At 40.4% G+C, this 13645-nt stretch overlaps 1 protein-coding gene across 2 annotated transcripts; it reads left to right on the top strand.

The window, feature by feature from the left end:
- The first annotated feature begins 373 nt into the window (after positions 1-373).
- SELE (selectin E) lies at positions 374-12238 on the top strand. 2 transcript variants are annotated; one of them, XM_067030479.1, is made up of 13 exons: positions 374-482; positions 823-906; positions 1485-1871; positions 2428-2535; positions 2946-3131; positions 3920-4105; positions 4213-4401; positions 5586-5774; positions 5986-6162; positions 6726-6836; positions 8679-8700; positions 8806-8878; positions 10139-12238. In XM_067030479.1, the coding sequence occupies exons 2-12, from the start codon at positions 870-872 to the stop codon at positions 8861-8863; spliced, it is 1650 nt and encodes a 549-aa protein (XP_066886580.1). In that variant the 5' UTR covers positions 374-482; positions 823-869; the 3' UTR covers positions 8864-8878; positions 10139-12238. The 2 variants fall into 2 exon arrangements, with proteins under 2 accessions (XP_066886580.1, XP_066886585.1); XM_067030484.1 differs by having other exon boundaries at positions 402-482; positions 8809-8878; positions 10139-10224.
- Positions 12239-13645: the final 1407 nt, after the last annotated feature.

Below are 13645 nucleotides of genomic sequence, written 5' to 3'. Positions count from 1 at the left end.
TTGAGGGTAATAGTCCATAGATGACACAACTACTCTTAGTTCGCTTAGGGTGATGAAATTCTGATTGCTAACACAATTTCAGGAGAGGGACTACTAATAAGCAAAGTTAAAAAAATTTTAAAGATGTAGATTTTATGTTTTGGGGATTAAAACCATGCATTTGTGTCATATCAATAGAATTCATGTAAAATTAAAAGGTATGTAAAAAAGGAGAATTCATTTTGACATCATTGTCATTTTTCGCATTATGGATATTCCTGGGAAACTTTTTGGATGCTGCCGGGGAATTCCTCTTTACTGGGTTTGGACATATCCGCCTATTACTCACAGGAAGCGTCGTTCTATAAAGGAGCTCCAGCAGGAGCAGTGCTCCACTGTTCTTGGCTGACCTCGCATCAGAACTGCAAGAGTGGTACGAAGCAGCAAGAAGCAGCAGCAACTCGGGAGGAATCTGACACCAAAACAACTGCTTCACCAAACAGGTAAGTGCAAGAAGTCTTTCACTTAACTAATCTGGCCATGAAACACAGATTATTAACATGAACAGATAGGCAAGAAGCCTTCGATAAAAGATCTGTGCAAGCTCTTATTGTATTCAGACAAGTTAAAACCTGGCTTTTCTCTTTGACCTAAATGATGAGAATCTTAACTTTTATATGTATTCATTTGGGTAAACTTCTTTGAAATGAAGATGGTGGGAAAAGATTTCAATCCTTTATCTGAAAATCTTAGGATGTCGCTATACGCATCATTGTAGAATGATTTGAGTAACTGGTAGCCTGGGATTTCATTCTATAATTAATTTTGTACTTTTCCCCCCAGAAAAGCATTTCAAGTCTAATCTTGGGATCAAAAGCAGTCTTGAAGTCATGATTGCTTCACAGTTTCTCTCTGCTCTCACTTTCGGTAAGTCAATGTCCTTAGTTAGACAAGGGTTTCTTATCCTTGGTACTACTGACATTTTGGACCAGATAAGTCTTCCTTGTGGGGGCTGCCCTGTGCATCGTAGGTTGTTTAGCAGCATCCCTGGCCTCTCCTCACACTGTGTTGTGCCCTGGGCTAAGAGCAATTTTTACCTCATTGTGCCTCAGCTTCCTTAGATATAAAGAGTTGATCATAAATAACCCATTTCCCAGAGGCATTTTGAGGATTCAGTATCGTGGTTCGTGTAAAGTGCCCCTGACAGTGCATATTTAGTGCCCCAAAAAGCTTAGTTATTCTGATTATTTTTCTACTATTAGGTAGGTATATTGAGTAGGTTATGGTGGGTGAAGCACCAAGTGGAAGGGCAACCACAAAAGAGATACACAGTAAATGATAGTTTCTCCATTCATACCCATTCTTACTTTGGAAAGGGTGAAAAAAGGTTGAGTCAACCCAAAGGCCACTAGATGCCAAAAAACAAGGCAACAAAAGGTCCAGTTAACAGAGTCAAACCATAGCAGGACTAAACTTTCCCATTCCTTTCACATTTTCCCCTTTAGTGCTTCTTCTGTTTAAAGAAAGTGGAGCCTGGTCTTACAACGCCTCCACGGAAACCATGACTTTTGATGAGGCCAGTGCTTATTGCCAGCAAAGGTACACACATTTGGTTGCAATTCAAAACCAGGAAGAGATTAGACACTTGAACTCCACATTCAGCTATTCACCAAGTTATTACTGGATCGGAATCAGAAAGGTCAACAATACATGGACCTGGATAGGGACCCAGAAGCCTTTGACTGAAGAGGCCACAAACTGGGCTCCAGGTGAACCAAACAATAAGCAAAGCAAGGAGGATTGTATAGAGATCTACATCAAGAGAGAAAAGGACTCGGGCAAGTGGAACGATGAGACATGCAGCAAAAAGAAGCTCGCCTTGTGCTACACAGGTAGGGAGTCTGTGGCAGCAGTGGGAGGGAGATTCAGCGTATGAGCATCTTGACAGATAGTGGACTGTATGCAAAATCCGCTCTCTATTGTGGGAACTTTATGTTCTAAAGGATACGGTTTTAAAACATTCTGTTTGGTGTTTTAAAACAGAATGTGTTTTTGCTTCTTTGTGTGAATGTAGACAAGAATGTATGTATTTATGTATACATATATGCATATATATAGGTCTATACTTATATACAGTGTGTGTACACACACATGATACATTTTTAGCTACTTGTTTATGTGCCATAGGGGAACTCTCTTTAGAGTTTGTGATAAAGGGAATTTTCTATTTGGGGAGCCAGTTACAGCTATACCCCTGACATTAACATCAAGGTTTAAAATGGTTGAGCCTAAAACTCAGCTTTGGCATTTCATCAAGCACTTCTCTTAAAATCTCTGGCACTCTGTATCAATGGTGACATCCCCGTTACACACTGTTGACCCTGAATTCCTAAAGAAACTCATTTGAAGCACAATAACAATCGTCATCATGGACTGTCTTTTCCACAGCTGCCTGTACCCCGACATCCTGCAGTGGCCACGGCGACTGTAGAGAGACCATCAACAGCCACACTTGTCAGTGCCACCCCGGCTTCAAGGGACTCAAGTGTGAGCAAGGTAAGGCTTGGTCTCACCTTTTCCTTCGCTAGAGATGGTAGGAGGATTTTGTGTCCCAGCTGGCTTTGGAGTCGGGTCTGCATGCCTTCCCTTCCCTGGGGCATATGGTTTCAGAAGGTGGTTAAGAGCTGAGGCTATGAAGTCAGACCCTCCTGGCTTTGAATCCCAGATTCACCACTTATTAATTACCTTGACACATAGTTAAACTCTCTGAGTCCCAGTTTTCTCATTGTAAAATGAGGACAATATAGTACCAACTTCATAGGCTTATGGTTTGGATGATGTGAACAAATGCAGACACAACATTTTCATAGTGCCTGCTATTCAATAAACAGTAGTTATAGTTTCCAGGGTTCTTCCCACCTGATAAGGTGACAGAGGAGGAGAATTAATTTGGTTTCCCTTTTCAGTTGTGACCTGTCAGGCACAGAAAGCCCCTGAGCATGGAAGCCTGGTTTGCAATGACCCTTTGGGGAAATTCAGCTACAATTCTTCTTGCTCTGTCAGCTGTGGGGAGGGCTATGTCCCAAGCAGCACGGAGGCCACACAGTGCACTTCCTCCGGAGAATGGAATGCTCCTCTTCCAGCCTGCGATGGTAAGTCTCCCTCGGAAGGCACAGAACATTCTCTAACTCATCCCTCATTGCCTTACTTTTTATCCAATTTATACCATTTTCAGCACGTCAGGGAAAGTTCTTTTAAACTTGTCCTAATTAAACAAGTTCTAATTAAACTTGTTCTCATGGCCAATATGGTACCAGCTGGCTTTGAGAGAGGTTTTTATCCTATGTTTGACATAAGTGTTTCTGAGGCTCCGGTGATTTGTAAGAAAACACATAAAACAGTGAATCCATACTCTTAACATCTTAATGACTTTCCCCTTTCTCTGTTTAACTTCATCCATGCAATTGGACCAATTTAAGAGCATGATAATCAAGTAGCCTCAGTATACCCTTTTCTCTCTGTCTTATCTTCCTAGGCCAAAGACAAAAAAATGCTTTCCTCCAGGTCATGCTGGGTTAAAATAAATGAATGTTCTGCGTATGTCGGGATTTTTTTTTAAAATCACTTATCATAAATCTTGATCTAGAATCTGTTATTTTTCTTTGTTTTTGCCTTATGTAAAATAGGCCAGAGACCTGATGAGAGATCTGATAAAATAGATCAGAAACCACTTAGCATAGTCAGAGTCAACCAGAGAAGATGAAAATATCAAGAAAAAAAGCATTAAAAGCTTTATTGGGTGTGCGCATGTCCCCAAGGATGAACACAGGGCTTTGGGATCTACCCTCTGATCTATCTTATTGTATTATAAATTCCAGTTCAATAAGAAGTGAATATGTCACTCTTCTGTAAAATTCATGGTGTTCTTTCAAATCCCCAGTGGCTAAGTGTGATGCTTTGACAAATCCTGTCAATGGAGTTGTGAAATGTTTCCAAAGCCACGGAAGCTTCCTGTGGAACACCACCTGTGAATTTGAGTGTAATGAAGGATATAAACTCACTGGACCCCAGCACCTGCAGTGTGTCTCCTCTGGGATTTGGGACAACAAGAAACCAACATGTAAAGGTACAGTGGTTCTACATCAGGGTTTATTGTAAACATTCTTTTTTCTCAACCTATACTCCAAATGGGTAAGCCAGACCTGCTAATGTAAATTGGGACATGTGTTACAGCTGTGACATGTGATGCCATCAGCCATCCTCAGAATGGCACTCTGAGCTGTAGCCACGCCCCTGCTGGAGAGTTCACCTATAAGTCATCCTGCCACTTCACCTGTGCAGAAGGCTTCGTGTTGCAGGGGCCAGCCCAGGTTGAATGCACTACCCAGGGGCAATGGACACAGCAGGTCCCAGTTTGTGAAGGTAAGCCTGAGAGTCTCTTTTACACTCTCCCTTTCTCAAAGAGCAGCAGTCTTCAAATGTGAAGCACTGAAAATGAAACCCGATGCCTATTTTAACTATAGTAATCAGATCTGACGGGCAACATTCATCTTATATTTTTGAGATGCATATAAAAGAACTGTCCAGGGAAAGGATTGTATGTAGTAAGAGTGGATGCTTTTCTGGTTTCTTAACTGTACCAGACTAATATAACTTTACAGACATTGGCATGGAGTAAGCAGAAATCTTAATCTGAAGGGAAATCACATTAGAAAATTTACAAAGTAGGATTATGAGAATATGACTTGATTCCAAAATACTTGTCATACTTTTCTTCTGAAATTGCTCATAACTAGCAGTGAGGAAAATGTTTCAAGTGTGGTGTCAGATGTAGAGACACCCTTAATATATACCTAAGCACTAAAATTTAGTTTAATTTAATTTAATAAGGCAAGAGCAAGAACATTGAAAGCAAGCAGTTTTCACTATCAGGTACTGGCATTTTTGTAGCCAAATACAGCACAGAATGATTTACAGTAGCAAAAAACCACAAGACCAAAACCAAACTGCAAAGCAGACAAATTTTATGTGGCTGCCTTCTTATCCTCCTTTCTTTTTGGCCTCATCTGTAAGCATCCAGGACCCATAAGTTGCTCCCTGACTACATAAAATCTTTCTCCTGACCCTGACTTCTTTCACATATCAGAACAGAGCTCAGGAACCATTGGTCCTGTTAAAGGCTGTCCTTTAATTAGTACCCCTGTCAATGAAGGGACTGGAATTCAAAGAAAACACAGCCATCTCCCCGCTTGTCCAGGGACTAATGAAGACTCTTGAATTCTCTGAGTGTTCCTTTGTCCAAAGTGATCTGTGTTCAGTCGTCAAATGCCAAGTACTATCCAGTTCCACTACATTATTTTCTGACCATAATTTTGGTAGCTCAGCTTTCCCATGAAAGTTTTGTCCAGCCCAGAGAGAGGCTACATGAGTTGTCTTCTGAAAGACAACGAGTCTAGTGCTTCTAGTACTTCTGAAAGTTTCCAAAGTGGGTCCATGGGTGAGTTTTCCTGTGAGCACCATTGAAGAGCTAGGGACTTTGTTACCTTGGGAAACCTGTTGCTGCCCGATAAAAACAAACTTCTAATGTACTCACTCATGTCTTCCAGCTGTGAAATGTGATGCTGTCCCTCAGCCCAGAAGTGGTTCAGTGAACTGTACCCATTCCCCAACTGGAGAGTTTACCTACAAGTCCTCCTGTGTCATCAGCTGTGAGGAAGGCTTTGAATTACATGGATCAGCTCAACTGGAGTGCACATCTCAGGGACAGTGGACACAGGAGGTCCCCTCCTGCCAAGGTAGGACTGAATTCAATCTTTAAAGGAGTATAGGTCAAGTACCTTAAAACATTTCTGAACCTAGATTGCCCCAAGGGACTTGATCCTAATTTCCTACATCCTGAAAACTAAGTAGTGCTTATAAGTTACACTTATTGGTGACTTTTCTGCCAGTTTTAAAAGTTTTCCAGTAGATTTTTCTTAACATCTACCCATGTGCTATCATTTGCAGTGGTACAATGTTCAAGTTTGGAGGTTCCCGGGAAGATCAGCATAAACTGCAGTGGGGAGCCTGTGTTTGGCACCAAGTGTACATTTGCATGTCCTGAAGGATGGACGCTCAGTGGCTCTGCGGCTCTGACATGTGGTGACACAGGTCACTGGTCTGGGATGCTGCCTACCTGTGAAGGTGAAGCATTGATTGATGGTGGTTGTCTGGGGGACCAGAGAGAAGAAAGGGATCTAAGAAAGGAAGCTATCTGGTTACAGTAGTGAACTACCCGGTATATCCAAACCAGAAAGGTCAGAAAGGTTACCCAGGTTAACATTAATGGATGGACATTTCATTTTATGGGGATAAAGAGAAAACAGAAGTGACATGTCAATGGAATTTTGATAATTGGAAAAAGGAGAGCTAGTGGGAAAAGTTGGGGGGGGGTGGAAATGAGAGAGAGAATGAGAAAGAGAGAGAGAGAGAGAGAGAGAGAGAGAGAGAGGTTAACCAAGGTGTGCTGTGAAAGCTTGGTAAGTTAGAGCTCTGCCTAGCCAGGCTGGGAGATAAGCTTGCAAAAGTGGTTTGGGGCTGATCTCTAAGGCCTGTAGTACCATGTCTCTGCCTCATGTATTGAACTAGATGACTCTTCTGCTTTGTACACTGTAATCAGTGCACAAAGAAAAGGGCGAATGGACAGAACAGAAAGACTTTGAATTTAATTCCTTCCCATGACAGTTTACCCCCCTCTGTTTCCTTAGCTCCTTCTGAGTCCCAAACTCCCTTGGCAGTTGGACTTTCTGCCGCTGGGGTCTCCTTCATTACATTAGCATCATTTCTCCTCTGGCTTCTGAAACGCCTTCAGAAGAAAGGTAAGGGCATTTATGAATGTACTCCAAAAATGTTTTTGAAAAAAATTATTTTCTCGTTGATGAGTCATGTTATCTCTCACAGATGTAAAAAGTAATTAGAATCTAGTCACTAGTCATTAAACACTAATAAACTGCAGGGTAATTAAGCAGAAGTCTTAGGGAAAGAGTTTCAGGAAATACAAATGTTAGTGTGCTAACATTGTACAACTCCAGGGGATGCTATTCACATTGAATGCTGTGGTCCCCCTGGGAGTTGTTGCAATGAGGCTGCCATAATTAGTGGTCCTGGGAAAATCAATAAAACGTTTCCAAAAATTTTATTTGGAATACAGGATTAAATATGGGAGTATCTCAGGGGATATGCAAACACATCTAGCCACACTCCTGGTTTGTTTGACCTACAGAGTCTTTAACATTTTTTGAATTAAGTTCTGACGTTTACAGAATAGGAAATTTCACATCTAATCCAGATCTGAGATTTCTCATGGCAAATTGGAAGACAGCTGAACCTGGCAAGCATGTTGCTATCTGCTTGCATTAGGAGGCTGCTGTGTCCTTTGCATGAGTGTGCACTTTGCATCCCCTGCCCTGCCCCCTTGTTGCCACCGAGCCGTGTCTGGGCTCTGATAATTACAGGGGCCATGAAGGTACTGAGTTGTATTTTGGGTTTTTTTTTATGTCTTTATTGGACTATAATTGCTTTACAATGGTGTTTTCGTTTCTGCTTTACAACAAAGTGAATCAGTTATACATATACATATGTTCCCACATCTCCTCTCTCTTGCATCTCCCTCCCTCCCACCCTCCCTATCCCACCCCTCTAGGTGGTCACAAAGCACCGAGCTGATCTCCCTGTGCCATGTGGCTGCTTCCCACTAGCTATCCACCCTACGTTTGGTAGTGTATATATGTCCATGCCACTCTCTCACTTCGTCACAGCTTACCCTTCCCCCTCCGCATATCCTCAAGGCCATGCTCTAGTAGGTCTGTGTTTTATTCCCATCCTACTCCTAGGCTCTTCATGACTTTCTTTTTTCTTAGATTCCATATATATGTGTTAGCATATGGTATTTGTTTTTCTCCTTCTGACTTACTTCATTCTGTATGACAGACTCCAGGTCCATCCACCTCACTACAAATAACTCAGTTTCGTTTCTTTTTATGGCTGAGTAATAGTCCATTGTATATATGTGCCACATCTTCTTTATCCATTCATCTGTTGATGGACACTTAGGTTGCTTCCATGTCCTGGCTATCATAAATAGAGCTGCAATAAACATTTTGGTACATGACTCTTTTTGAATTATGGTTTTCTCAGGGTCTATGACCAGTAGTGGGATTGCTGGGTCGTATGGTAGTTCTATTTGCAGTTTTTTAAGGAACCTCCATACTGTTCTCCATAGTGGCTGTATCAATTTACATTCTCACCAGCAGAGCAAGAGGGTTCCCTTTTCTCCACACCCTCTCCAGCATTTATTTTTTCTAGATTTTTTGATGATGGCCATTCTGACCGCTGTGAGATGATATCTCATTGTAGTTTTGATCTGCATTTCTCTAATGATTAATGATGTTGAGCATTCTTTCATGTGTTTGTTGGCAATCTGTATATCTTCTTTGGAGAAATGTCTATTTAGGTCTTCTGCCCATTTTTGGATTACGTTGTTTGTTTTTTTGTTATTGAGCTGCATAAGTTGCTTATAAATTTTGGAGATTAATCCTTTGTCAGTTGCTTCATTTGGTACTGAGTTTGCAACCCCTGATGAAAAGAGTCATATTGTTTCAGGATTTAATGTATCCTTAAAAGTCATTTAGTCTAAATGAATGGTTTTCTTTCTCTTGCAGCAAAAAAATTTGTTCCTGCCAGGTAAGCTGCACTCTTGTATAAAGCATGCCATTGAACATTTTACACATTTTTCTCTCTTCATGCTGGAAACCAGTGCTTTACTTAGTGTTCTCATGTATTCCACAGCAGCTGCCAAAGCCTTCAATCAGATGGATCCTACCAAACGCTTTCCGAGTTAATTTAAGTCCAGAGGAATCAGGTAAGACTTGAAAATCACATATGGTTTTGAAAGAAGGTATCTTCTCTACATGTTCTGTTGCTCCTGGAACCTTCTGAACCTGCAGTGTCTAGGGAGAAAATCACCACCTTCATGTTATTTTAGGGAAAGTTGTTTCATTTTTTTGTAGGAGGAGAGGAAAGGAACAAGGATCTGGCCTTTATGGAGTCATTTCATTTATGAACATGAATAATAATAATAGCTAACCCTTACATGGCACTTACTATGTTCTAGGAACCGTTCTAAGCTAGGAATTATATGAGATAAGAGCTATTGTATTTATTATTATATAGATGAAGAAAATGAGGCACAGATAACTTAACGCCTAAAATCTCAAAACTAGTAAGTGGTATAGCCAGGATTCACACCCAGGCAGTCTGCCTCTAAAATCTGTGCTCTTAACCACTTTGCTCTGCTTCGTGAGAATTTGGAAGGCTCAAGTCCCCTCTGAATAGATTTTTTTAAATTAATAGACATTTTTGTGTGTGCAGTTTCAGGTTTACAGAAAATTCAGTAGAAAGTACAGAGCTCCAGAATATCCCCTCATGCCCTCCAATTTCCTCTATTATTTTTAAAAAATTTATTTATTTATTTTATTTTTGGCTGTATTGGGTCTTCATTGCTGCCCGCGGGCTTCCTCTAGTTGCGGCGAGTGGGGACTCCTCCCCCTGCTGCGGCGCGCCGGCTTCTCATTGCGGTGGCTTCTCTTGTTGTGGAGCACGGGCTCTAGGCGCGCGGGCTTCAGTAGTTGTGGCTTGCGGGCTTTAGAACGCAGGCTCAGTAGTTGTGGCACATGGCCTTAGTTGTTCCACGGCATCTGGGATCTTCCCGGACGATGGCTCGAACCCGTGTCCTAGGCATTGGCAGGTGGATTCTCAACCCCTGTGCCGCGAGGGAATCCCTCCTCTATAATTAACATCTTACATTTGTATGGTATTTTGTTACAATCGATGGGCCAGTATTGATACATTATTATTAACTAAATCCCACAGTTTATAGTAGGGTTCACTCCCGGTTTTGTATATTCCATGGGTTTTGACGAATATATAACGACATGTATCCGCCATTACAGTATCATACAGAATAGTTTCACTATCCCAGCTATACAGGATTTTGCTGTTTGTATTTGGACTAGCCTTGTGAGAGTGCACACAGTTGTCTGTGCTAGAAGGGGAGTTTTGTCGCTGCTGTTAGTATGCAAAGTATTAAATGTCCTGACCGCATGCATTCTTATCATTGCAGGAGCACAGGTACATTAGGAAACTAGAACGATACCCTGAAGACGGCAGAGACAGAGAGGTCTGCTTGGGTCTCTGGTCCTTCTCACCTTCTACACCCACTGGCTGCCTTTATAGCTGGGACTATGGTACCTACAAGGACTTCAACGGACTAAAATCCAGTGGGCAAGTCCAGCCTGCCACCAAAAAGACTCAGTTTTCTCCTTTCCAGTGCTGGCTACTGGAAGGAAAGAATATTCGCTTCCATGCAAGAGTGAAGAGACTAAGGCTCTGGAATCTCAGAATTCCTTTTCTTAACTCACCCTTCACTCACTGTAAAATCTTGTGGTGCAACACACTATTTTGTGACGCTGTTTCCTTCTTTTGTCCCTCACAGTGTTTCAGCTGCTGCTTATGTAGTGGCTGTCATTGGGATGAATAATACTTGTCAAGAGTTTAGAGGAAACAAATTGGTCAAAGATATTCTATTAACAGACCTGGAAAAAAAATGACAAATTTTTAATGCCGTGGGGTGACGACATTGGAAAGGTTTTTTTTGTTTGTTTTTTGTTTTTTTTTTTTGCGGTATGCAGGCCTCTCACTGTTGTGGCCTCTCCCGTTGCGGAGCACAGGCTCCGGACGCCCAGGCTCAACGGCCACGGCTCACGGGCCCAGCAGCTCCGCGGCATGTGGGGTCTTCCCGGACCGGGGCACGAACCCGTGTCCCCTGCATCGGCAGGCGGATTCTCAACCACTGCGCCACCAGGGAAGCCCCTGGAAAGGTTTTTAATGGTGGAAATTCTATTTAGCACTCTGTGGGAGTGCAAACACAGTCTCAATCACTTTTATCCCTGTGGGATTCAGTGCTTTTTAAAGTATTTTTAGAGGCTGTGTTCTTTTTACTTGCATTGACTATAGTCCATAAGCCTTAATTCAGTACAAGTGTGATAAGGACTTTAAAATATGTAAATATTAGGACTATAATAGGGTAAAAGTTGCTTATCCCAGATCTTTATTAACAAATTCTAAAGTTTCATCTGTAGTAAATGTATTTCAAAAAGGGCAAATACTGTGCCCTAGCAATGCATAAACCAGAATAAAGTTCTGAATGTTTGACTACAGTTTCTTTAAAAAACACGAGTAGTCTCAGGAGAGCAAAATCCACATGGCACACACTTGTACACTGTCAGGTATTTTTTCATAGCTATATGGTTTCTATGATGAAAAATTTCCATGAGGTTAAATGTTCTGATTTGATAAAAGCATAAATGCAGACAAACGAAGGTACAGTTTTATGAATGTCTTTCTTGGAAAAAAACATATAGATACATAAATGTGTCGTGCACTCCTACAGAGATGTTTGTCAGATGTGATGTGTCAACATACAATTCTTGTCTATTACATAAGATTTTAAATCCATGCTAGAAACATACCATGTAATGGATCTGTCCGGTGGATTTTTTTAAAGTAAAGGTGTCTAGTAAGTATTCCCTAATTGTCTTGTTCTGTCTATTCGGGTGTTCTTAAAGAGAGGAAAGCCTGAATGAGCAAGTATTTGTATTTATTTATAAGAGAGTTTAAAATTCCTAAGGAATCCCTAGTTATTGGTTGATCACTGGCCATAAGAGACACTGGGCCAGTAATTGCCAAAGCTGCTCCAACCTTGCAGGATAGTATAAGAATCAAAACTCTCCCACCCTTTCATTAACTTAGGATGTGTTGAAAAAGCAAAATTTCAGAGAAGTGCTGGCTGCACACTGGCAACGACAAAACCAAAAGGAAACAGAGAGATATGATAAGGATCAGAACAGCAGAAGTTTTTAAGGGGCAAAAGAACTCTGGGAAATAAAGGAGAGAGAGAGAGAAAAAAAAACAAGTATTATGAGCAGGCTACATATGGAATGAATTATTGTTTTCTTTGAAATTGTTCAAATGTTGTAAATATTTGTATATACTGCGTTGGAAATAGCTGTGTGAAATATAAATGTGGTCTGTGTTTGGGTTTTATAAAGTATTTAAAATTATGATTTAAAATGTTTTAAATATGTATTTATTTAAGCTTATGTCATACCTATTGTATTTGACATGGCATTATGAAGTTTTATAATAAACATGTTTATATTTAACCCTGTGTACAGGCTTTTTCTTAAAAATTCTGTTTTACTTAGATAAAAGATATCATAAAATTCACCCCTTTTAAGTGTACAATTCAACAGCTTTTGGTATATTTACAAGATCCTGTGACCATCATTGCTATCTAACTCTGGAACACTTCTATCTCCCTAGAAAGAGACCCAGGACCCATTAGAAGTCACTCTCCATCTTCCCCAGCCACTGGTAACTACTAATCTACTTTTTGCCTCTATAAATTTACCTACTGTGGACATTTCATACAAATAGAATCCTGCAGTACGTGGCCTGTTGTGTCTAGCATCTTTCATTTAACATAATGTTTTCAAGGTTCAGCCATTTTGTACCATGTATCAGTACTCCATTCCTTTTTATAAACTGAATAATACTCTATTGTATGAATATGCCACATTTTGTTTTTCCATTCATCAACTGATGGACGTTTGGATTGTTTCTGCTTTTTGGCTATTGTGAATAATGCTGCTATGAACATTCATGCACAAGTTTTTGAGTAGACTTATGTTATCAGTTCTCTTGGACATATACCCAGAAATGGAATTGTTGGGTCATATGGTAACTTCACGTTTTACTTTTTGAGGAAGTGCCAAATTGTTTCCCAAAAGGGTAGCACCATTTCACAACCCCACCAGCAATGTATGAATGTTCCTATTTCTCCACATTCGGTTCAATACTTGTTATTGTCTATCATTTTGATTATCACCACCCTAATGGGTATGAAGTAGTATACATATGGGCTTTTGCATCAATACTCTACATTTGTCTGAAAAAGTATTAATAATCTGAAAACAGTCATTAAGCTCAATGAAACAAAGACTCCTGGAGTCTTTGCATCATGCCAGTCTCGATTCTAGGCTAACCAATTCATCTTGATTTATTCTGCAGACTCAGTTATTCTCCAGGATTAGAGCCAGAGCTGTTTTTTCCCACCCAAAATATGTGTCTTCTCTTTTCTAGAATAGTGTCAATGCACAAAGCCTGGTGTGTACCAAGCTAAAAACCACCTCGAGAATCTCATCGCTATCAAAGAATCCAAATACCTGAATTTCCTAAGAAAACATGGTTTAACTTTTGCCTTGGTTATCCAGACTAAAAAAAAAAGAAATGTGGCTATAACACTGTTACAGACTACAGTTATTTTCACTTTGATTTTATACTTCTTCTTAGCTCAAAGTATTACTTAAGAGAAAATTAAAGAAAAAAAATTTAAAACAAGGATAGATTGTGCTAATTAGGGCTGTTTTCATGTAGGACTGAAATGGGTACACACTTGAGGCATTGGCTTGAAGTGCAGAGAAAGCAGGAATGTTAGCTTTTCCAGGTCTAAAAAACAGAGAGTAAATTGAACAAATTAAATGTATTCAGAAGGAAAACAGGTACCTAA

Source organism: Kogia breviceps, chromosome 1 (assembly GCF_026419965.1).
Source record: "Kogia breviceps isolate mKogBre1 chromosome 1, mKogBre1 haplotype 1, whole genome shotgun sequence".
NCBI classification, from domain to species: Eukaryota; Metazoa; Chordata; class Mammalia; order Artiodactyla; family Physeteridae; genus Kogia; species Kogia breviceps.
Note: the sequence above shows the minus strand (reverse complement) of the source record. Positions and strands in the feature narration are given on the sequence as shown.